We start from the raw sequence: 26,114 nt of genomic DNA, 5'->3' as shown, positions 1-26,114 counted from the left end.
TTACAGAGACTAGCAGCTTAGACCGGATATACCAGCTCTGTGTATGTTATAGAGCTTATAAGCTTTGTGTTGTATTTTTCACATTTGAAAAAGGCTTTTTTTTCTAGTTATTGCTGTGGACTCAAAACAGCATTGCTCTTTTTTTTTTTTTTTTTTTTTTTTTTTTTAAACAAATGGGACTTCCCTTTGAGAAAGAATGAGGGATTTTCCACAGCCTGAGGCTGATGAAAATGTGAGTTAAATGAGCGTCTTTAACACGAATTCTTTACCCTACTTACTGTACTTACATCGAGCGCTGCTTGTAAGGAGGTTATTTTCCACATTACACCACATTATCATTCCACTCTTCACTGTCTCTCGGAATTTGGTCATCTTCGAAGTGTTAATGTTCTGAGCGCACACACACATTTGCTATGTAACCTTTGTGTGTGTGTGTGTATGAGTTTGTGTGTGAGTGTTCAGTGTGGCAAATGTCTTTGTAAAGAAGCTTGATGGAAAATAGAAGGGGAGAAGAAGAATGGATCCGGTTAGCTTGGACAGGAAGTGTGTCTAAAAGGAGCAGCTGACCTCGTGTTATCAGCGAGAGCAGTACGTCATCAGTCACAGTTCAGATGGTCACGCCACGCCACGATCTCTTGCATGGTGTGCTTTTGAAAGGTGTTTTTTTTTTTCGCTTTATGTCGGAGCTCTGTTCCTAGTGAAAACTGTTCCTCCATGCAAATTCATGTAAAGTGAAGACCAGAATCGGTGATAAATGGAAGAAGTCGGACAATAGGCCTCTTTCAAGTCTCCGCTCACATGCTAGTCTTCATATTTGCTTATGTACCCATCAAATGACGCACTGTGTAGGCACTGTTAACTGTTCATGGCAAAGCGTTGAATACACACTTTCGTCAGTTTGTTATTAGAAAAATGGTTATGTAATATAGAGACAGGTTGGAGAAAGCTTTATCTTATTAAAAAAAAAAGTCTGCGCCTCCTGCTATCTGTATATAGAAATTATAATGCATTTAATAGTGTGCCTCCGGAACCGATGAACAATTTTTATATTAACTGTATGCTTTTAGTTTGTAATGTGAAAAATCCTGCAGGCAGTGATAGATGATTTTTCAGATTAGACCTGTATTGCACAGACTGTATGAACATGTATTTTGCAACAACAAAGGTCCCATCTTACACTTACTGCTAAACCCTGAAGTCGTCCAGCATCTACAGTATCTTAAGATCCTCCCCCCCTTTTCCCTCCATTGAATTCCTACTTCCTGTTTACTTCAGAGCTTTGAGGGCTGAGCGGCATCCGGGTCAGGGGGGGTCCTGTGTGGCGGTGAGACCGAAATGATAACTCTTTTTGGATTACCTAATTCAGTTTGGCACAACAGAAAAACATGAAACGGTTGTGTAAACATACAGACACGGTAAAGTGGTTCATTATACACTGTATAGGCAAGAGTATGTGCATAACATTTTGTGGGTTTTTTTAGAATACTTTGTTTATCTCACAGGCACTGAATGCAGAGTCAGCCATGTTACAGCACCCCCTGGAGCACAGAGGGTTAAGGGCCTTGCAGAAGGGCCCTAAAAGTGGCAGCTTGGCGATACCAGGGTTTGAACCCCTGACCTAGTAGCCCAGAGCCTTAACCACTTAGATTTAATAGCTTTCTTTTTATCACCCTTACTATATATTTTATATTGAACCACTGTACTGTCTGTTTGTTTACGTAAGTGTTTTTCTTTGATTTGCTTTATGTATGGTAGTGAGTGGAAAGGATCATTTTGTGCGTGTGTGTGTGTGTGTGAACAAGTAAATGGTGGATTCCTGATCCACCAAACTAAACACTCTTAATTCCTGCCAGTATGAGAGAGAGAGAGAGAGAGAGAAACAGAAACAATTATCTTTTCTACCTCTTAATCGTCAGGGTCATCAGGATCCACCCTTTAATTTTCTCCTGTGGATGGTTCTAATTGCACAAGACAATCACCTCATCTCAGGGCAGAGTTGCGTGGGCGAAGGCAGGCACACAGTTAGTTGCCATTCTTGTTCACCGCACGCATTCTTGATTGCAGGGTGACACCTGCGGGTGTGTGATGACCAACCCACAACCACCAAGCAGTGTGGGGCAATAATCCAGTGCTTTCATGGTGCAAACAATCACTGTTTTAGCTTTCCAAGCCTTAATTTCCTTCATAATGTCTCTGAGAGATGTTCTGTGGCTAAATAAGACACATTGTGTATATACAGTAAAGGGGGGATGTAGGTGTGCAGGAGGAAACTTGGTTTCCATTTACATAAATGTTTAAAATTAAAAAATCTAAAATATAGGTCTTAGTAAGTTTTTGCTGTTCTAGGTCTTAAAATCATTTTAAAAAGGTCTTAATTTTCCATTGTCTGTGTAACGGTACTGCAAATGCTCATTGAAATTCTCCCACAGCACTTTAGAATGTTTTTTTGTGTTTTCTTTCCAACACGCAGCAGCCAATCAGCTTTCTGTTTTTCTATTTTTAATTTGTTATGGTGTGAATCTCTCCTGGATTGTACCACAGATGTAAAACGATAGCGATACTTGACTGGAAAAAAACGAATTTAGGGCTTGGGTTAGGCCAGTTGCTAACAACGTATTCGAGTGTGTGTTTTTGATGTTATGATATCGGTCTTAAATTTTATTCTTAATGGTCTTTTAAGGGTCTTAAAACGTTTTAAATTCGGCTTGGTGAAAACCTGCAGAAACCCTGGGAAATAAAATGACAATACAGCATGTGTCGCAGGATTGATCCGAGGAATCCATCAAGCCTGTTTGAATCTCTTTGCCACTTTATTTCCCAATTTGCATAGACTTAAGGCCATTTCAATACACACACAAAAACGCAGGATTTTCTGTTGCTGTATCGCCTACTAGTGTGAATAAGAGGTGAGTACGAGTGTCGATGTGAGCGAGTCAAAGTCCTTCTGCGCGAATTTCACGTTCTTGTAAAGGCTTTTGCACACGAAAGTTATGTAAGAATCAGTACATATTGTGCTCTTGGTGCCTTTTTTCTACATGTTCTCCGTAGCAGGAGAGGAGAGCAGAATAGAAAGAACCAAAGGGTACCTCAAAGTGTATTTGTGTGTGCGGGGGTATATGGATGTGGGTGTGTTGGTCCTTAAGGGGGGTAGGCCTGGATGTTTGCCAGCTTCTTAAGAATCTGAGAAATGGTGTGTGTGTGTTGTGTGTTGTGTGTATGAGTCTGAATGCCAATTTTCCTGTGGGAACCAGTTGGTTTTAGGTTCTTTTGGGCGTTCACTCAAACGAACAGTGACAAACCAGCTTATATAACCATTATTTAAATGGGTGGTTCAGGATCGTTAATGGTTTTTCATGTGTGTGCTTGTAATGGAGTGTCCCTGCTTTTGGTTTTACATGGAAAACATTTCATTTAGCCCTGAAGAACAACCAAATTATATTTAAGCGTTTCCAAGATAAACAATAACATTCCACCGAACTGCTCACGCCGGTTTTCATGACTAATATGCAGGTATTAAAGTGCCACAGTGTCAGATGTGCATATATGAAGATGCACAGTGAATCAGTTGTCTGTTGTGTGAAATGCAAGGATTTGGTCTTTTTCCCCTCTTCACAGTCTGTGTGCACTTTATTAAACGCTGAGTCTGATTGATTAGCGGTGCATTGCCAGGCTGAGATTTGATTAAGCGCGTCTGAGGTTGGATTTACGAGGCGCTGATTATAAAACAAGCCGTGTGTCGCACACGCAGAGTGTATGGACAATAGCTTGTGGACACCTAAGTATAATAAACCATAATTAGTCTCTTTTTGCTGTCGTAAATTATGAGGCAGGTTTATGGAGATTTGTGCTCACTCAGCTTCTGAGTAATTTTCTGATGTAGGGTGCAGAACGTTTTTCAAATTGAGTTGTGGTCAGAGTTCTATAGCAGCCCTCTCAAAATCTTCTGTTATAAACCATATCTTAATGGTGCTCACTTTGTACACAGGGGAATTGTCATACTTCATAGTAACAGTTTGAGGAAGAGTTAGGTGTCCTGATCAGTTTCTCCCTATCACCTTTATCTTGAAGGGTGCCAATATTAATGTAGACTGTATGCTGATCACTAGTTAAGAAACAAATACAGCATTCTAATTTGTCTGCTGAAGACATAAATATAATTAACATTTTGGAATCTGTCTGTTGAACCAAGAAATGAAACATGTCACAGCATGTTGGTATCAGAAAACAATCATCAGTAGGGTAATTTAAGACCCAACACAACTCTTAATTAGTGTTAAGTTGATGATTTTCCTGCGTTTTATTCCTCTTATACCAAGGCAGTTTCTCATTGAACATTGTCTAATGTTTATTCATTCATGTTTATGTTTAATGTGCAAAACACATTAGTTCCTGTTATCCCTAATGATTTGTATACACAGTCATTCCCTCATCAGCCTTTTTTCTTCCTCTCTTATGCAGTCAATAAAACTGAGCTTTTTATGATTCTGGAAAACAGAAAAAAAAACGCTTCATATTGCGGCTTTACAAATTCTCCATATCAACCATTTCACACGCTTTAAATCAGTTGTAGCGGCACGTCTGTCATGCAAGTAGCTTTGCACGTCACTTCTATAGAAATGCGTTTGAGCAAGTGAATTTATGTAAAATAGGGCTGAAACGATTCCTTCGAGTATTTCAAATATAAAAAAAAAAAACACGTAGCAAATGATTTGCCTCGATGCTCTGTTAAGTCCAGACAGAAGATGAGATCATTTCAAACTAAAACATAAAGAAAACACAGTGTATTTACTGTTGTTGTTTTTTTTTTTTGTTTTGTTTTTTTTTTGTAATCTGAAATTAATTTTTATTTATGGTTTTTTAAAGGAAACAAGTTACTTGGTCATTTTAAGAGAACTGTCTTATTTTCTCTTGTATATGTTGTATTGATCTTAAATAAAGAAAAAAATATTACAGATTACTTAATTAATCGTCGGAAATAATCGGTAGAAAACTCGATTACTAAAATCACCGAAGGCTACAGCCCTGATCTAAACTATGCATTTGGAGCTATTGTTAGAGCAGCTCTTATACAGAATGAATCAACACTAAGGCATTTTTAAAACCAGAGACCTTCTGGTGTATTTGTGGCCTTGATTCTTTTTTCTTTTTTCTCACTTCGTTAAAACAAAAAATAGCTGTTTTGGCATTTGCTTCGGTTCCCTATTTGAGTTTGGAACTGGTTATATATAGTTTCTAAATCTTAAATGTCAGGCTGTGAAAACTTTAAAAAAGAACCAGCTGCCTTCCTGACCCAAGCAGGAAACTGGTCAGCTGGATAAGTCATCTGCGCGGGCTGAGACTGATGTCATGGAAAAGTCATGCTAAGGGAAGGAAACAGAGATGAATGCAGATGACTACGAACCTTGAAAACAACTCCCTGTAATAGTAATGGGTGAGAATCTGTGCTGAAAAAATGTAAATGTCTACAGAGGAAATGAAGGAAAACTCTGTGCAAAGTCACTCTACATGGATTTGCATTCTCTTGTTCTGTGGCTCTATTTGGCAGGGAATTCACGACGCCTTTCTTGTCTGTTGATGCGATTTCTTATAAACTTGCCGCTGTATTCTATCTGCCATGGAGCAGCTGTCAGTGTCAATGCTGTCTTTATGAAGGAAGCGATTTTCTATAGTACACTTCACGGACAAAAGTGGTCATAAGATTCGCTCTTTAAACATCCCATTTAACATTTAGTCCCCATTTATAATGTTATAATAAGCTCCACTTTTCCAGGAAGATGTTCCATTAGATTTTAGAGAGTGGTAGAGGTGATTTGTGTTCATTCAGCCTACTGATGTAGGGGTGGGGAGGTCTGGAGTGCTTTCCAATTCATCCCGGAGGTGTTCAGTAGGGTTGAGTTCAGAGCTCAATATCAAGAACTTCCAACCCAGACACTGTTCTGTTTTAGCTGGTGTGGATATTTTCAGTTTTTCATGGCTGTGGGTTAGAGGACAAGAAAAAATCAATAAGGATTTTTTTTTCTCCCAGTGCCTTGCACAGTGTGCCCCTTTCTCCCTGTCTCCTTGTGCTAACTGTTTTATCTCGCGCTTTTCGAAACAAATAACCTTGTTAATTATTGACACAAATTTTGGTCAATAAGTGTTTTGGAGCCCTGCAAGGGCTTATGTGTCGTCACAGGGAAATGTGTGTAAAACGCGTAAAAATTAAAATTAGAGCCGCTTTATTTTATTGGAAAAAATCTATTAATATTATGGAATTGAAATGTTAGTAATTATTTATATCCAGCTTCAAATGTGTTTTAGCTTGTGTGTCTGAACATGTCAGTTACAGCTGGAATCATTTACTTTTTTTTGGCCAATTGAAGCCAAACCTTTTGTAAGTTCTGAGATGCTGTTCTGCTCTTCATGGTTCTAAAGAGTGGTGTTTTGGGATACTGTAGCATTCTTGTCAGTTGAACCCTCTCTTTCTTATAAACAAAGACTATTCTGACCCCAGAATATTTCTGGAATATTTAAGTTAACATGCAGTACATGCTAGTGTCAGAGTCTCAGAGGTCACTTTCTGAGGTTTTTAACCATTGACGGAAGCGCTTGACCTGTGTGTGTGTGTGTGTGTGTGTGTGTGTGTGTGTGTGTGTGTGTGTGTGTGTGTGTGTGTGTGTGTGTGTGTCTGCCACATGACTCATTGGCAGTTAACTGAATGAACATGTTTCTATTCAAATCAACAGGGGAAAATGTTAATGTTTACCTTTTTGTTTGCCGCTGCTCCTAATGTACCCTTAAGAGAGCAATGCTTGGCTTCCAAATGTTTCATATAAGAAAGTGAAGGAGAGATTTTTTTTAATGTATGTATTTTAATTTTTTTGCATACAGGTGACCAGTGCTCCACGTGAGCCATACAAGTTTGACGCAATAAAACCACACATTCACACCAATTCATTTTCATACGTAGGCTTTTATTTCCATCCATAAGATGACCTTCATCTTTCGTTCTGCATGACTAGCACTAACAGGGCCGGCTTTTCAGGAATATTATATATTCATTTCCCAGCATGAGACTTTTCTTCTCAGAACTCCATGAGCTGTTCAGTCAGTTAGAATGTCCTCTGAATTATTCCTTCTAAGGTGTTAACTCTTTTGAATGAGGTAACTCTTGAGCATCGTCTAACACGCAAGAGAGTATCAGTGTCCTGGACTTGAGTCTTGAGAAATGAGTTATTCGCAGAGCGTGCTGGAACAAGAGCAGTGGATCGACTTCCAGATAACAATAATTGTGATTCAAGCTTCAACATGCCCATGCAGTATTTTATTATAGTGTGTGTGTGTGTGTGTGTGTGTGTGTGCGCGCGTGTGTGTTAAAGGGAGGGAGGGTAGAGAGAGAGAGAGAGAGAGAGAGAGACTCTCCTCTGCAGAATCTCAGCTGCAATGCAGAGGCTGCTCAGTAGTCAGCTGTTAACCCTTTCATTTTCCCTCTGTTTTATCTCTATAGAGATGGAAAATATTTACTGTACTGATCTATTTACTGATATTTACTCTACTCTACTGAAATATACACTCTATGAAACCAGAATATATATATATTTTTGAGGATATATATATATATCCTTTTGAGAATGTCACTGTGCAGGGGGAAAGTGGAAGCCCAGCCTGGGTTGCGTGTTTAAAAACTGGATCAAATGTCAAGCTCTGAGCTCTTGCTGTAAGATACGTGTATGTGTATATATGAAGATCGAGCAAAACTCCCAAGACCTACCAGTGTGTATGCCCCACGTTAACGTGTGCTGCCAATGATTTCTTCCAATGATTCGGTTGCTAGACATGGACAAAAGTACCTGACTTTTCCAGGCATATGTGGTTTTCCCCCAAACTGTTACCACAAAGGTTTTTTTTATATGATGTAGAATTGAGTTTTTCCTTCACTCATGAGCCAGCACTGTAACAATGAGCTGAAGTTGGCATGGTACAGTAAATGCAACATTTGTAAATGCTTATTTATTAATGGCAAACATTTGCAAAACCCATCAAAATCTCTGTTTTCTGATTAATGGCTATTGTGCTCGAGGCACGCCATTTGTCATGAGTGCAGAGCAAAGCATTAAGCAAAGGTCTTAACAAAGCCTGCACGTGTTTCATCAGAGTGTTGCTGCAGTCCAAGCTTCAGAGATTAGATTACAAGGAGTTTGCGATCGCGTTGTACTGGGCTAGAGTTTGTGCGGGTCTAATCAAGATCAGAGTTTTTTGGGAGATTTATAATTCGCTAAGCCTCAGTTAAGCTGTGTGAGAGCTGGAACGCTTGATGGCAGTGGTGATGGTTGTGTTTTCAACCTCTTAACACAATTCCTGAGTTTCCTCTTTGTGTTCAGGTAGCAAGTGAAATTAGGCAGCGGTTAGGAAAAGATTATCTGCAGGTTCTGATGCCCTCGATGAGCCTGTGGGCGCGGCTCTCTCTCAGATTTCAGTAGAATGCAACACATTTTTTTTTTCTCCATGTCTTGTCCCACTCTGTGTCCTCCTTTTGCTTAGACAGAGAACATTTTATTGGAGTGATTAAGTAATAAATTGCAACCTCTTCTTATTGCATAAGGTTTAACACACAAATGCACTTTGGTTTCTGGTTACATTAAAATGAATTTTGAATATTGACATGTAAACGGGGTAGATAAATGTTTTTTTTTTTTTTCCTTTTCTTTTTTCTCCCTCTTATTCACCATTTCTCAATGGTGTCCAAAATCATGTTAATGACGAACAGAAGTAGTTGTGACAACAAATTTGTTTCGACTCCAATACAGCATCCTCACCACCTTTTATTTTCCTCCAGGCATTCGGACAGGCTCACTCCAACCAGAGGAAAGTGGCAGCTGATGGTGAGAGTCGGGAGGAATCTCTGCTTCAGGAGTCAGCATGTAAGGAGGCGTACTACGAGCAGCGCGTGCAAGAGCTACAGACCGAGCTCAGGCAGGCGAGGAACACCCTCACCAACACACTGTCTGAGAACGAGCGCATGTCCGCAATCACCCAGGAGCTCAGGGAGGTAAGACACACTGTTATCGCACACACACTGAGAACACCGACTAAACCAAGAGCAAACAAGATTCAGGTTTTTCCCCTGGGCATTAATAGGTAAAAAAAAAAAAAAAAAAAAAAAAGAATGATATTTAAAATATTTGACGGATTAAGCCAAAAATTGGAACGATTAATAATATAATTTGAATGCATTTATTGGTGATGTGCATCTTCATAACCGAGACAGAAGCGATTCGCAACCTGATGCATAGCGAACGATACAATGCATTCAAGATATGTACGAAACAGTGAAATAACGAGAAATCAATCTACATATAAAATATTGGTCACAACTCATTGGTCTGAATTGGCCTCTTTTAATAATTATATATAAATAAATCGTTAAATATTAAGAACGATGCCTCGCGATACAAATGCCGACTTGTACCGATGCAGACTTTTTTCCAACCGATGCATCACATCGTTAAGTTTTATGCCCGACACACCAATGCTGAACGCTAAATCTCTAAATATTATAAATCAATTTGATAGTTTAATGATGAGTGTCATAATCATTTATATTCATTCGTGTCTTTATTGTCAGCCACAATGTTGACCTACGATTGAGTGTCGTTCTTTTGCAATCTGCACTTACTGAGTCATTAACAGTGTTGCATAAGACTAATCTCCGACACATTTCATTTAAACATGTTGTTCATGAATTCCTAATCAAAACTAAAGCCTGATTTATGATGACATGGCTAATTTATCAAAAAGAAATGACTGAAATGTCCTAATGACATTTTAAATGACAAATTCATTTAAATTGGCATAATTTGGAAAGGCACACGCTTGTATAAGAGTTGCACAAGAAGTTTGATAATAGAGCAAAAACCAAGCCATGATGTAAAAAGAACTGTCTGTAGAGTTTAAAAGACAGGATTTTATTGAACAGGTTTGGGGAACACTTTGGAGAAGAACTAATTTGGGGAAGAACCATTTCTGCTGCAACGAATGTTCACAGGATCACAGTTAACAGCTGTTCCTGAGATCACAGCTTCATAAGTGGAAGAAGTTTTGAACTGGCCACCCTGCCAAAGTAAGCAATTGGAGGACTGGTGACCAAGAACCCGAAGGTCACTCTGATATGAATGAGATCTTTTGACTTTTCACACCAATGGATTTCTTCAGAACCAGCAGCACTGCGATGGGTTATTGGAACAGACATGCAGTATTTTGTGACTTACTGCACACAGGCAGGTGTTTTTACCAGTTATTGATGGTCAAAGCGACTGTAATCCACATAACCTCCAACAAATATCGTTTTACTGGTTGTTATTTGAGCACCGTGGCTCTGGAATCCCCGGCAGGCCGCTGGGTTTGTCCTGCTGCCGCTCAGCTTTTCTCACTATCTGATCTGGCAAGCACTGACATACTCTCACGCCAGGCATGATGCCAGCTTTGACTTTTGACCCATGACCCGTCACCCACCAAGTGAAATCCATTTACGCACCTACATCCGTATACATCGTTGCGCATGCACAAATCAATCGCTCTAATTGCTAATTAGTGTTCTTTCAACTTGCTTTCATGCACTTCATATGCTTTTGTGGATGACTGGGACAAAGATCTCGAGTGGGTCTTGAAATCTGTATAGTAAAGGGATTTCAGCTTAACAGTAGGCCGTGAAATGAAAAACCTGAATGAAACAAAGTGGTCAATCCTCTTAATTTCTGCATTTCCATAACGGATTAAGGATGTGCGAACATTTGAAAATCCCCTTTTCCAGGCTTTATGTTTCCTCCAAGTACTTCAAATCGCATTTCAAGCATTGTAATGTCTGTCAGGCTGAGGTATTCGCTTCTCTTCATTTTTATTTAAATCGTCTTTCCCATACAAGAGCCCAGATCTCTCCTTCCTCCGAGTCAGCAGCTTTGGAGAAGTATGTGCTTTGGCTACACTTTTCAGATTCAGCAGAATTTGCACTTTAACTAGCAAAAGTGAACAAACCGGGCCACTTTCATTAACATATCTATAGGCCCTTGTTTCATTTCAGCACATCCAGACCTAGACAGATATTCACACGCTTTATCATATATGTTCCTCGTACCAGATGTAACAACTCGGACTGCTCTCGAATAAGTTGAAGAAGGAAGTGTATATTGACTCGAAGTTGTAGAAGCGTTGACATTTCAAGCAGTAGTGCAGGGCGGACATTCCTTTTCAGTTCCTCGGTGTATGCTGCAAGTTTCCACACGCATATAAGTCTGACATGGAACGGCGTGTCGGTCGGATGAAAAGATAAGTTGGATCGAATGATAAGCGTTTTGTGTGCTTAATGATCAGATCTCTGTGATTTAAAGTTTAGATATCTTGGCTGGAGAATACTTTTGCAGTGTGATCTTTATTTGAGGACTACATTAAAAGTGCTTTAGAAATGCAACGTTAAACACCATTTGCTTTATAAATATTAACTGATTAGCAGGTAAAATATGATACTTGTCATGTAGCTTCTTTATTGTTATTTGTAAGAAACAGCGTTTTTCAAAAGCTGATTGCAGATCGATTGTGGATTAAATGTGGATCAGATTTAAAACTAGTATTTGAACTAGGAATTTATTATTTATTATTTATTTATTACTAAATTGTATTATTTGAAATCCCACAGTACCAAATATGATCTTGCACCAGTCTAACAATTCTAACCTGGAAGGAAAAGTGATCAAGTAAGAGCAACATATTCAGAGATCGCAGCCAGTCTAGTGTCTGGGATGTGATGGGGTGGGTCAGGGATGTCCTGCAATAAATGTCAGATGTTGTGCACAACTTCACATAATTAGAAGAGGATGTGTGGCTCCCATTAACTGTCACTGCTTTTCTGAAGTGCAAGACAGACAATGATGGCAAATAACTTCTCAGAGTGAAGAATGTTTGTGGTACAGATGTGACAAATGGATACATAGCAGTTATTTCACATCTGGGCTGTTCACCACAATACCATATAACTCGGTCAAAAAATTAAACTAAGTTGGCAAATATAAACAAAGCATATTTTAAAATATTTTCATTGTACATTTTAATTTGTTTTTAGTTATTAAGGGAGGTACAGATTGAACTGTTATCTAATAAGCAACTAACTAGTTTTACAGATGTTCTACAACAGTAAATGTAAGGCTGGGCGATGTGCTGATAAATATAAATGCTTTCACAAAACACTTTAATAAAGATACACTATATGAACAAAACATTTGTGGATACCTGACAACAAGATGCATGTGCTTATTAAAAATCCTATTCCACATCTAGTCTCCATTTGCCAAAAGTTATAATATGCTCCACTCTTCTGGAAAGAGGTTCTGGTAGAATTTGGAGTGTTATTGAAGACATTTGTTCAATAGGTTTGAGGTCAAAGCTTTATATCAGGCCACTGAAAGCTGTCTGAATCATATCTTCATGGAGCTTAGTGTATAGGGGTATTGTCATGCTGGAACAGGTTCAGGTCTCCTAGTCTAAGTGAAGGGAAAATTTTATAGCACAGAATCCAAAGAAATCCTATACAATTGTAAGGTTTTGTGGGCATCATGAAGAAGAACCACACTTGGCTGGAAAACTGAATTTTTTAAGAATACCTCTGTACATGCCAGAAAATAAATCTCATAGAAAACATTCCCAAATGAGCTTTTACAATCACATTACATAATTGTTTGTTGTATAAAACACGTTCAATTTTAGCTCCTGTAATAGTTTAAGCATCTAAATTGGCTGCTTCACTGTCCTTTTAAAAGTACTTAATCATAAACACATTTCCTGAAGTTTATTTTCAAATAAAATTACTAAATTAGTACCATTTATAACACTTATCAGTGTTATAATGAACTAGTACTGTAACTATTAGGACATATTTAGACACGCATCAGAAACCAATGCCAAAATTAGCTTTAAGGTGAATTGTATGTAATGCACGGTTCACTTTTATAATTGATAATGATTTTTGCTTCTTAGTTTTTTTTTTTTTTTTTACTCTCATACCTAATAAACGAGAGCTGCCAAACAAAAGCTTAACAACTAAACAGCTTGAGTTGGTGCCAGCAGACCAGTTTATAAAAAGATGGTCTAATTGGTCGGCTGGTGGGAGGTGAAATTTTGTGTGTGGGTTGGGTGTAAATCTTCTGCTTATTTTGTTTATTGCAGCTACATGTCCTAGCACGGTTAGAGTGTGTGTGTGTGTGTGTGTGTGTGTGTGTGTGTGTGTGTGTGTGTGTGTGTGTGTGTGTGTGTATGTGTGTGTGTTTGTGTGTGTTTGCATGAAAGGCTTTTATTAAATCTACCACACAGCAGATGAGAAAGTAAAAATTTCAATAGATGCAGCTAGATAAACTACATTTTTATTTATTAATATTATTTTTTTTTCCAAATTTTCATTTTAATCTAGACTTCCTTTTACACTAAAAGCAAATGATTAAGGAATAATTTTTCGCAATATTCAAGCTTGATTTTTGAATAAGCAAAAGTTTATGAACTAGTCTTAATCGTCCTGCAATTATAACTATAGGATGAATAAAGTATTCTTTCACAGCATGCACAGTACAGTGGAGTGTGTGTGTGTGTGTGTGTGTGTGTGTGTGTGTCAGATGATGGGAGTAGGAGTACAAAGACTGTAAAATAACTCATGTCTTCAGATCCCATGTGTACAAAATACAGGAACAGTTAAAAGCACACACAAGACTTAAACACAGTATAAAAACAGACCTGAGCTTTGTGATCCAATGCTGATTTACCTTTCATGTGTTAGCGTTAGTGTTCACAGCGGTTAGTTCCATTCAACACTTTGACGTTGCGGCAATGATTAAAGGCTGCGTCCAATGACGCTGTAGCATTAAGAGCCAATGCCCCAGCTGTAACTCTGGACCTGATGGGCTGCTAATGTGCACACATACAGTGATTTATGTGTTGGAAAAGGGGGAGAATGAATTTACATCCAAAGTGTCAGAGTTTGCAAAGTAGCACATTCAAGACATGTTGTGATTTTCCATTTCCAGTTAACATTAACAAGCTGCTAGGCAGTTCATAAATAGATATTACAGGTGGACAAATCAGCACCTTCTCCGCATTGAGAAAGAAACTCCCTTTGACAGATTATGTACACACCCAAGACACTGTGAACAACAGTAGGCTCTCAAGGCTCTTCTCTGTTCTGGCACCGAGGTGGTGGAATGGACTTCCCCTAGATGTCCGTACAGCAGAGTCCCTGATTTTCTTTAAGCGACGACTGAAGACCTACCTCTTCCTGAAATACCTAAATTAGCACTTTCCAAGTTTGTAGAATTCGAGTTATATTTATATTGAGTTTGTATTCTTGCGTACCAGTGTAGATTTATTCACTACTAGAGATTTAAAGCACGTTTGTACGTCGCTCTGGATAAGGGCGTCTGCTAAATGCCGCAAATGTAAATGTAAAGTAGTTCCACAGCACTCCTTGATTTTGATTGGCCAGAACTTGTAGATTAATTTCCCATCACTGAAGCTTTGAAAGTAGTGGCAGCTACCAGGCAAATCACAGCTTTATATCAATGCGCTCTGTTTAATATAGTGTAGTTTCTATGGTAACGGATCATTCAACAGATGTTCGATGCACCAGATGCACCAGAATCTAAAGTAAGGCCTTTTTGTTTAACAAAGTAAATGGCTGACATGGTGGCATTTTCAGAAAGATGTTCAGTAAACGTGTATCAGGTGTTCATGTTTAGGTTATGATAGGTCATTTGGTTTTTCAACAAAAGAGAGACTTCACAACAGGTTTTTATGCTTTGGGGTTTTTTCAGTGACTATAAAATGAAAGAAAGCTGAAAATAAAATGAGAGAAAGCTGTGTGAGAGGCTCATTAGGGAAATTTCCGGTTACAACTGCTGTATTATAAGCAATAACTGGAAACTTATTTGCTTAAATGATGGCCCACAGCAGTAAAAGTGAGGCTTGGGTTATATGTAAAAAAAAAAACTGGTTTTGCCAATGAATCCATTTTAAAAACTGGTTAATTGATCGGTTATCGGCAAGTACGATCCAACCTGGCTATCAGTATCGCTAAAATCCACCATTGGTCGACCTCCTATTGTGTAGTGTAGAAACACCTTGAATAATAAGTATGTCAAGATTGTGGCATAAAAGAAATAAAACAATCATAGAAAAGAATTGACGCAAACAGCAAATCCTTCATGTTGGTCATCTTTGATTAACTTTTTTCCCCCTCATAAATGGCATGTCGTTTTGTTTTATTCATATAACGTGTCAAGTTTATTTCTATAGCGCTTTTCACAACAGACATTGTTTTGAAGCAGCTTTACAGAATTTTAAGAGTTATGGTGAACGGTTATCCCAGCATAGAAAAAAATCCCTTAGATGTTATGCGGAAGAAACCTTGAAAGGAACCAGACTCAAAAGGGAAACCCATCGTCATTTAGGTGACATGAAGAGTGTGATTTATAGTCTTTAAACAATACAGAACACTGGTGAGTGAGAACTAACATGAGCACTGGAGTGTAAAATTATGAGTAATGTTCTTTCTACAGTCTTATACAGTCATTTGTGGTTATAAAACTAGGAGCTACTGAGCAACTCATAAAATAGCTCCACGTGTTCACCTGAGCATGTTCTATTTCCTGGTTTCCACATGTCCATCTATAGAGTTTTTGTGTACAGTGCTGAACGCAGTCCAGTGTTATCATTGAGTGCCGATGCACTTTGGTTTTCTTTTATGGGACTTGCCTGATGTCATTTGAAACCGTCATTTGAAGTCATCATTTGAAGTCAGCTACACCATAATTACACCATAACAGTACACACACACAAACACACACACATGCAGATAAAACTATTAATTATATGCACATGCTTGGAGACCTTACATGTGCTCAGCTTGCATATAGGTCATCCAGGCAGACACACACACACACACACACACACACACACACACACACACACACACACACAATGCTTAGCTGTCTTAACTGAATCACCTTCAGCTGCAGGGCAGGAGGCAGCCATCGTCATGACCTTCAGATCGTATTACAGCATCATGGTCCATCAGGAGTTTATAACAGCAAACATCTCAGTCCCTCACACTCTAATCAAACCATGATATCACTTTTCACGTGGAAAAAAAACACCGAAAACGTCGTAAATTAGTCTGTCCAGGTTCCGCATTTCCTGCCGAAGCCTGTTTATAGGTATTTATTTTTAATGCATTATAGTTTCAAGCTGCTGCAGAGACGACTGCTGCGTGTACATGCGTGTTCATGTGTTCTCCAGTGATTGCAGGTATCCGCTTCAGAGAATTCATGACCTGGGGACAGTGTTATTAACACTTTGTTTTTTTTTTAAAAGCAACCATTAACTAGAAGATACAGAAGAGAATAGATGGAGAGAAGAAGAATGGCGAAGGTGGCATGGATAGAAACCAGGTCAAAGGAAAAATGTGTTAAACTGATGGACAGGAGGCAGGCGATGGGGGATGGGGATGGTGTGAGTCACCGAGCCAGAGGGAAGGAGAGAAGGAAAGAGAGAGATGGAGAATGCGCTAGGGAGAGATGGGGGGAGGGGTGTTATGGCTGTTCTGTAACATCTGCGCAATCTTTGTCTCGTGCTGCCTAGACGTCCCTGTAATTTCCTGATTTGGACACACACAGGACAGAATTATGATTAGGGTTAGATTTAAATGCCACTTTAAGAAGACTTTAAGAAGACTGCATGAAATTATACACTGATATAAGAATGAATTACTATTTGCTAAAGAAAATGGCTAAAATCACAACTATATCAGCAGATGATTAAAGAAAATGTGCATCGAGTTTAAATGAACACTTTATTTACAGATCCTTTATTCAGGAAACGTAATATAATTTACATTTTATTTTCAAACTAATGTGCTCTTTAGCAGTCATGGAAATAGCATGAAACAGTAGGTCTTCGTCTGCCCATATTCAGGGTGGGGTAGCAGCAGACAGAACAGAGTGATAGTGTTGACAAATTGGGATAGATTTAAATGTTCTTTGGATGCTAGTATCTTGTTATTTCCGCAAACAAATGCAAAGAGAAGACAGGGTTTCGATGATCTTTAGCCATTTTGATTCTAAGATACACTTCAAAGATTGTGAGAAATCACAGGTGATAGGGGAGCGGATGTAGTTTTAAAAAGGTATGCACCACGGTGAACAAGGTTTAGGAAAAAGAAAAAAAAAAAAAAAAGTTTTCCATTTGTAGTGCATTGAGTTTTTTTTTCTTGAAGCTTGGAAACGCTTGTTACTAGGGGCAGGAAATACACCTGCTCTATTACATATCTTGAAACACAGGTATGTCTAAAACTGAAGAAAAAAAAAACTTTGCTGCTAGACTACATACTGTTTGACTCTATGCTTTCAGCTGCCTATTACATGGTTAAGGCAAGTGTGATGGCCTCTTGGCTTAATTTAGCTTCAGGCCATTATTAATTATCTGTCCCACTAGAATCTATGGTTATGATTTGCTGCTAGTGGTGGCAAATACAAAAGCATTTCACAGATACATCATAGAGATGTATATAAAAATATACAACATTACGTGTTTGAAAACTGTAATGCATTCAACAAAACAGCCCCAGCAAGGGGTCCTGTGGGTATTTTTCCCCCAACAAATGTGTTATGATAATATGGAACCCCCAGGACGCAGAGGTCTAAATAACACCCACGCAACCCTGTATGCACCTCCCTCTAGAGAGGTCTTCCATCACTTGCCTGTTCCAATATCATTCATCTTTTACTGACTCCAATTGTATCCTTATTAAGTCCTTGTCCCTCACTTGTGCCAGGAAATGGCATCTCTCCGGCATTACCAAGTTATCTCTGCGCCATATTGCCCAAATGCATTCAGCCATATCCCAATTCCTTTGGGGCTTTGCTCTTCAGTAAGACCCAGGTTGTGAGGTCATGGCCCTGCTTTGCATCTTGATTGGTCTGGGTGAAGCCATGGCTTATTTTTAATAGGCTTTTAATATTTATTAAGGAAACATCACGATGGCCTCGCAGCTGGTCCTTATTTGATCTTGAACAAAGAGGGTTTAGAAACGAGGTGAAAAGCAGGTTGTCCCATGTAGAGATAATGTGCACTATTACTGCTGTAATGGTGTTCAATAACGAATACACTGTGTGGACACCTGACTATTGGGTCCATTTGTAATTGACCATCTCATTCCAAATCCAATTCCTGCTTTATGGTTATATCTCTCTTCAATTAATCATTCCAGTTCAGCCCATAGTTGTGTATTGGGACCAAGGACAGAGTTGTGTGTCTTCAATCCATATTTGACAAACCATGTCTTTATGGACCTCATTTTGTGTACAGGGACATTGTCATGTTGAAACATGTTTAGGCATGTTAGTACCAGTAAAGGGAAATTCATCATGCTATAAAGTACAGTTAGTTGCTTCCAAAATTGTGGCAATGTGAACCTTTTACTATATAGTTTGTCTGCAAAATATCAGTGAGAGGAGAAAGGGTATTGAGAGGCTTCCTTACTGCATGATGACCATATTCATGTTGACTTTTCTACAAACCCAAAGGTGCCAACGTCTATGGATTTAGCCGAGGCGTTCAAAAAATAATTTTTTTGTGGTAAAGATTTGTCCTCAGCTTTACGAAACATCTGTTAGGATGTTCTTGTCAGTGTTGCTAAATCTTCAATTTATATCTGCTCTGGATATGTGGATGCCATTAAACCCTTTGTAAGTTTGATTGTTTTTTTCATGCCAGGCTTTATTTCACTTGTACCCTCTGCCAAGACCCAACAGAGTTTAATGAGTTAGCTCTGTAGTCTGTAATTTAATTAGTGTGCATTATGGTCATTCCGCTCTTTCAAGGGCAACAATGTCGTAAAAAAAAAAAAAACCTGTGTACTCTCCAAACAATTTGAGATCAGGGCGAGTACAATGCTGCGGTTGCTGTGCTATTGATTCTGTGCTAATGATTGTTAGCTATTGAACCTGTGTTCCTAAAATACCTGGACAGCAATAAATGTTTAAACAGCTGAGACTTATTTCTTTCTTTCTTTGTTGTGATAGAGAGAGAGAGATCTTTTACATAGCCCCTTTTTCTTGTTCTCTTTTTTTTTCTTATGTTACAGTAAACCTGCGTAACAATCACAGTAGTCTATAAAATAAAATATCTTGCATTCTTAGACTTGGCCAGATTTTGCACTGTGTATATTTATTCATTTAAACCCGGTGGTATATGTAAATAGATTGTCGGGGCTCATGTGTTTTTTGACTTCTTGCCGAATAGCAGCCTCCAGATCCCACCAGCTCTAATTCCCTCGCTGTCCAATTTGGAATATTTCTATTTGTGGATTTACACAATGTCATGACATCAGTTTATTATCATGGATTACAACAGCTGAGTAGAAGTGGGCAGGGCTACCTTGAAATTGATTCGATGTGTATCTGAGACTGATTAGATTAGATTACATTAGATTCAACTAAATTGTCATTGTGCAAGGTACATGTACAGAGCCAATGAAATGCAGTTAGCATCTAACCAGAAGTGCATAAGTGGCCTATTTACAATAGATTACAGTAGATAAATAAGGTACGAGGTCCATATATACAGGGTGAGGGAGAATAATGTACAGAAGAGTGCAGTAGGTAATAATATATGGTGTGTGTGTGTGTGTGTGTGTGTGTATATATAATAATATACAATATACTGTGCAAAGATTGTGCATAGACAGACATTTGAGGAGATATGCTCAAATGACATGATATAGATATGTACAAGAATGGATGTATGTAGGATACAGTATATACAAAAAAAGAAATGTGTACTGGATAAGCAGTGCAAAATACACAAAGTGACAATGCAGTATTGAAGCAGCTGTTCAGTGCAGTAACAGCCACAGGAAAAAGCTATTCTTTAGTCTGTTTGTTTGGGCTCTGAGGCAACTGTAGCGTCTGACCGATGGGAGAAGAATAAATAGTCCATTGTAAATGTTCTCCAAGGTGGGAAGCTGAGTGCCGATGATTCGTTGGCCAGTTTTCACCACCCTCTGAAGGGCTTTACGGTCCGAAGCAGTGCAGCTGCTGTACCACACTGAGATGCAGTTAGTGAGGATGCTCTCAATGGTACAGCAGTAAAAGTTCTCCAGTATCCTGTAGCACAGACGGGACTTTTTAAAGTTTCGTCAGAAAATAACAGGCGCTGTTGTGCCTTCCTGATTAGTATAGAAGAGTTTAAAGACCAGATGAGATCCTCAGAGATGTGGACTCCAAGGAACTTAAAGCTGGGTACACGCTCAACAGCAGCTCCGTTGATGTGAATGGGAGCGTGAGTGTGATTGCCGGCTCGTCTATAATCCACAATGAGCTTCTTTGTCGTCTTGGTGTTGAGTTCAAGTTGTCCTCACACCTTACTACAAGGTTGCTGGATCTCCTCCCTGTAAGCTGTCTGGTTGTTACCTCTGATCAGGCCTACCACCATGATGTCATCTGCAAACTTAACAATGCTGTTTGAGGCATAGGCAGGTATGCAGTCATAGGTGGAAAGGGAAAAATCTGTGTATGATGCAAGAACATACTCTAATGCATGTGTATTCTGATAGTGAAGGGGTGGTGGAGAAAGAAAACTGAATTTTTATATGATGGAGGACAAAACGAATGTACCGAAGTGATACAACAGGGTTCACCAGCTAGCAAATTGCAGTCCAAAAGAAGTCCCAGCAAAATAATTTAACAAACCCAACTGGAAAAATTACTGTAGCTCTGGTATACCTGTGTGTTGCGTCTGTCATTTCCCCTCTCTCATACACACACACTGATTACATGCTGACCATCTGTGTCAGATTGGCCATCCAAAGAGTGAGCATCAAATGTATGGTTCCCATGATGACCTAAAATTTCCCTATTACTCTCTGAACCCTATCTTTTTTTTTCTTCTTTTTTTTTTTGTCTTATAGAACAGTCAGGTGGTGGAGCTGCAGAGGTCCCGACTCCGTGACGAAATCAAGGAGTACAAATTCCGCGAGGCTCGTCTGCTGCAGGACTATAGCGAGTTGGAGGAGGAAAACATTGCGCTGCAGAAATCCGTGTCTGTGCTCAAACAGAACCAGGTAGCCTTTTTTTTTTTTTTTTTTTTTACTTTAAGATGTCCGTCTTAGCTAATAAATAAATATTGTGCTGGAAAACTAAATTCCTTTTGTCTTTGAGTTATAATATCATGTATAGGTTCTACCTCCACTATAGGAGTTTCACATTTTGATTTTGCCAACGTCTCTCATCTCTTGTAGGTGGAGTTTGAAGGCCTGAAGCATGAGATTCGTCGCCTGGAGGAGGACACGCAGTTCCTTAACAGCCAACTGGAGGATGCCGTCCGTCTGAAGGAGATAGCCGAGAGACAGCTGGGAGAAGCTCTGGAAACCATCAAGACCGAGAGGGAGCAGAAGGCAAGAGTTGCGAAATACCCTATTATTTGGTTCAGCTGCAATCTGTAACACATTCATGCCATGGTTATTGTCATTTCCTTACTTATACTCAATTTTCCCTTAATAACATCACATTACACCAGCCTCTTGACATGCTTCCTGTCAGTTCTAGCACACTATTATTCCAACAACACTGCAAAATTTATTGTAATTCCTTTTAATTCAAATAGCGGTTTTCACTATTTCAGTGTCCCGATGTTGCTTAATGCTCATCAAAACCAGTCACACAGATTTGGCTCTATGCACCATACAGTTGCTACTCTGGAATGTAGGAGTGTCAGTGTTGTGTTCTGCTTGGAATTACAACCATCCACTTGTTTATATCGTGCATTAAGAAGCTGCTGCTGGTGAATGCGACTAATTTGATGTCATGGAAGCTTATATTCAGCAACCGATCGCTCCCTTTCGACACGAATAAATATTATTCTGTCCAACTCAACTGAAAACTTAATGAACACTAAAAATAGCATTGAAGTGAACAATCAGCCTCTGTACTATATTCTGTATCGAGAAATGTGTCTGTAGATTTCACCCTGATTTCACCACTTTTTATGCACTTTATTAATAATATTTTAAATGTGCTTTTTTTTCTCCTTAATAAAATCTATTTGGCTGTACTTTTAACTAAAATGCCAGTTGTCATACTTTGCACCTTGTTCATGGACAACAGGCGACTATGAGGAAGGAACTGTCTCAGTACATGAACATCGGGGACTCCATGTACCACAATTCCTTGAGCATCTCCCTGGATGGGTTGAAGTTCAGCGAAGATGTGCCTAACAACGACGAGCCCATCCATGGCTATGAAAACGGCTTCGACAAGATCTCCGAAGCCGAGGATAACCGGATGTCCACGCCCAAAAAGAGCCAGCTGTTCTGTCCGGCGCCCAGCCTCGTGGACGACTTGCTGAGTGAACTCAACCTTTCCGAAATCCATAAGCTTAAACAACAACTTGTGCAGGTACGATACAAACTGTATACTGTATGTTGTAATCTGTGTAGTTTGACAATGATTACAAAAGTAAAATCATTTTTACATTTAGCTTTAGAAGATTGTACATTCAAATTAAGAATCGTGAAGATTAAAACCTATGAAAGTGTCCTGAGTATGATAAAATGCTCTGTTGTGATTGGCTGGCAGCTATAGTTACAAAATATTATGAATGAACCTTGAGATTAGCTTCCCTGGCTCCGCCCCTTTTTTGGCACAGTAAGTGCTGCCATCTGTAAATAAATCAATCTATAAACTTTGACCACCATATAAAAAAACTGAGGCACATTGTGTGCACTCGCGGCAAGCGTGTACACGTGTGTATAAGTCAGACAGCAGACTGTTGCTGACAGTGACAGCATTTTAAATGATTTCATATCCTGCTCTCATCAAGCACATCCAGGATGAAAGAATGATCTGAACAGTAGTAATTTGATTCTCATCCTTGATAAGCACTCACTGCTCTTTCCTTATGCTCTCAGTCGGGCACCAGCTAATCAATCTCAAAGATTTAATACTACCCTATACAACATATCCCTCCCAGGGGAGTATAATAGCTCAGTTATTGAACAGTGAGTGAAGCACATCCCCATTTTGCCTGGTGTGAGTTCAGGTCAGGTCAGGACGTGATAGTGTTTTAACGGACAAGCACATTGCAGCCTTCATGAAATCTTGAATTGAATCCAAGTAAATAAGCGGCAATCACGTCAACATTCGTTTGCCTCTCAGTATTATCATTCATACTACCAGTCAGACATCTTCCAATTTAGTCCAAACAAATAAGGCATTTGGGTGGAGAGGCTCGTTCTACCACCTTGAATTATTAATGAAGGTGAGTGAGAATTTTGACACTCAAGAATGAAACATGATCTTTACTGAAATAGAATTTCTTCGGCATTTTGTTCTGCTTCGGTACTTAAGAGCCCCCCTCTCGCTCTCTCTCTCACACACACACACACACACACACACACACTTGTGTATAGAAGTATTTAGGTGGAGCAGAATTGATACTAACAAACTTTGATTAGTACAAAGATACTAATGCAAAACCTTCCAAATGTTAGTGCTATAGAACACTTATTTTTGGAAGAGATAGAGGTCTGAAGTGAATATGCTGTAAGCAAAGCAATCTAATATACTGCACATGCAAACTTAGTACCTGCATAAGCACATGCTTGTGGCAGAGCCAGGCCTCAATACAAGCAAAGATCTGCTGACTTGAAATTTAGCTTTTAAATGAAAAACCAGTGTGCTGTTTTTGTCATTTGGCATTTTGTTGGGCAAAAAATTCCTGAGAAAAGAAAAATGTTCGGGTGAGCACATGTAAATGCAAGTCAGCATCAAAGGTTTAGGGTAAAGAAATATAGCAGAATAATTTATTTTGTTTCAACTTTTTTTTTTTATTGCATAAAACCATATAGCATATATTTGTCCCACATCTTGTCCCGGTCGATCAGGTGGAGCGGGAGAAGGTGACCTTGCTATCAACACTGCAGGACTCACAAAAGCAGCTGGAGCAGGCCCACGGGGCTCTGTCAGAGGAGCACGAGAAGGTGAGCCGCCTCACTGAGAATCTGAATGCCATACGCAAGCTTCAAGCCAGCAAGGAGCGCCAGTCAGCCCTGGACAACGAGAAGGAGCGTGACAGCAACGAGGACAGCGACTACTATGAAGTGGACATCAATGGGCCTGAGATCCTGGAGTGCAAGTACAAGGTGAGATTAGAACGATGTACAGTGCATATGACATTCCACGGATTTGGTTTGTTCTTGGATAAGGTGTTTACCCATGTATGGTTCTGTTGCTGGATACAAAAATTTAAATGGGTAATTTTCAATAATTCTATACGTTGTAAATCCCAGGTTGCTGTTTCTGAGGTGGGTCACCTGAAAGACGAACTGAAAACTCTGAAGTCTGAATACTCTGCTTGCCGCTCGCAGCTTGAGGAGCAGCGTAGCCAATTGGAGAACCAGGTGGCATCACTTCGCTCTGAGCTGAGCACCCTGGAGTGCAGCAGCCGGACCGAGCGTGAGCAGCTGGCACGGATGGAGAAAGAGTTACGTCGTGCCAGTGAGGCAGCCGGTGAGAGCCAGGGAAGCCTGAGCGTAGCACAGGATGAGCTGGCTACGTTCAGCGAGGAGCTCGCCAACCTTTACCACCACGTATGCATGTGCAACAATGAGACCCCCAGCCGTGTCATGCTCGACTTCTACCGCGAGGGCAAAGCCAATGTTGGCACCAACAGTCGTGCCAGCCCAGAGGGTCGTGGCCGGCGTTCACCCATCCTGCTGACACGCGGCCTCTTCCCCTCCCCCGAGGCAGAATCACCATCCCCTGTCTCTTCCCCAGTGGCTGATCCACGCAAGGAACCAATGAACATCTACAACTTGGTGGCCATCATCCGTGACCAAATCAGACACCTGCAACTGGCCGTGGATCGCAGTACAGAGCTGTCTCGTCAGCGCCTAGCCTCGGCAGAGCTTGGTTCCACTTCTGACCGTGACCACGAGGCCAGCGTGGAAGAGATCCTTAAGCTCAAATCTCTTCTCAGCACCAAGAGAGAGCAGATCGCCACCTTGAGAACGGTCCTCAAAGCCAACAAGCAGGTTTGTATTCAGGCTAGTCGAGAGCTGCTGAGTGAGCTAGAACCATCGGCAAAATAGTTAATCAAACAAACCATTATCATTGGGTTAAATGTTAAAATTGTTAACTAAAATTTGATACAAGTACTCGCTTGCTTAACTGCAGATATTTAAATATTTGACACTCAGAATGAGAATAATGCTTCCGGTGTTTCAGTCCCAAAGAGCTTTTATTCCTGAACATTCAACTCACTGAATACTGTTTTATTCATCCATCATCATCAGATTCAAGTTCAAATTATTTACAGGTCTACATCAAGCTGTTGAGGTTTATATTGATCCCAAAGAATAAGGGGACCAAACAAACAGGATAATATATGAAAATAGCCATTTTATTTATGAGAAATGAATACAATGACTTTGTTCATTGTGGGTTGGAATTGAAACTAAAGTAATGTGGAACCCACATCGAGAACCATGGACCAATTTAGGGTGATAATATGGGGGACGTGTACTAACAATGAGGCACACCTGTTTGTCTGGTCTCCACATGGAACGTTACGTCTTTTTGCTGACAGCTGACCCTTCTGTTCTTTGTGCTGTATAAAGATAAAAGCATGAGTGGGTGTGCAGATCCTAGGGCAGGGTGGCCAAGTCTGACTCTTTGAAGCTGCTGTGTAGTCATCTGCTGTTCCGCCACACATTCTCTCGATAAAGCCAGTCATTAAAAAAGTAGCTAGGCCACCAGGCGGACCTTTCAACATTGTACCTAATATTCCAGGTTTACTTCAGTTACATTGACTGATCTTTCAAAGCACTCTGGTGCTGCACAGCACTAATGCTCCTGCTGACATCCTTTAAAGTACCCCAGCACTCACAAAGTCGTCAAAGTCGTCAACAGATGGTTCAGTGTTCAAAGCTAAAAGTAATTCTAACAAAATGTGCTCATTTAGGGATGTCATTTGCTTGGACCTGAAATTTTTTAATTTTTAACATTGTAACAATTACAAATGATTGTATAGTGTTTTGTTTTAATATATCA

The 26,114-nt window shown here is 39.6% G+C and overlaps 1 protein-coding gene across 2 annotated transcripts in view; it reads left to right on the top strand.

Moving 5' to 3' along the window:
• zgc:171572 (protein bicaudal D homolog 2) overlaps positions 1–26,114 on the top strand; it is a 45,696-nt gene that overhangs the window by 7,315 nt on the left and 12,267 nt on the right. For both annotated transcript variants that reach the window (XM_046870663.1, XM_046870664.1), the window contains exons 2-7: positions 8,816–9,028; positions 20,975–21,127; positions 21,305–21,460; positions 22,170–22,460; positions 23,948–24,205; positions 24,353–25,096. In XM_046870663.1, the coding sequence (XP_046726619.1) occupies positions 8,816–9,028; positions 20,975–21,127; positions 21,305–21,460; positions 22,170–22,460; positions 23,948–24,205; positions 24,353–25,096 (1,815 nt within the window). The remainder of the gene's footprint in view (positions 1–8,815; positions 9,029–20,974; positions 21,128–21,304; positions 21,461–22,169; positions 22,461–23,947; positions 24,206–24,352; positions 25,097–26,114) is intronic.

This window comes from Silurus meridionalis, chromosome 17, assembly GCF_014805685.1.
Source record: "Silurus meridionalis isolate SWU-2019-XX chromosome 17, ASM1480568v1, whole genome shotgun sequence".
NCBI lineage: Eukaryota > Metazoa > Chordata > Actinopteri > Siluriformes > Siluridae > Silurus > Silurus meridionalis.
The sequence above is the reverse complement of the archived record's forward strand: the minus strand, read 5'-3'. Positions and strand labels throughout refer to the sequence as shown.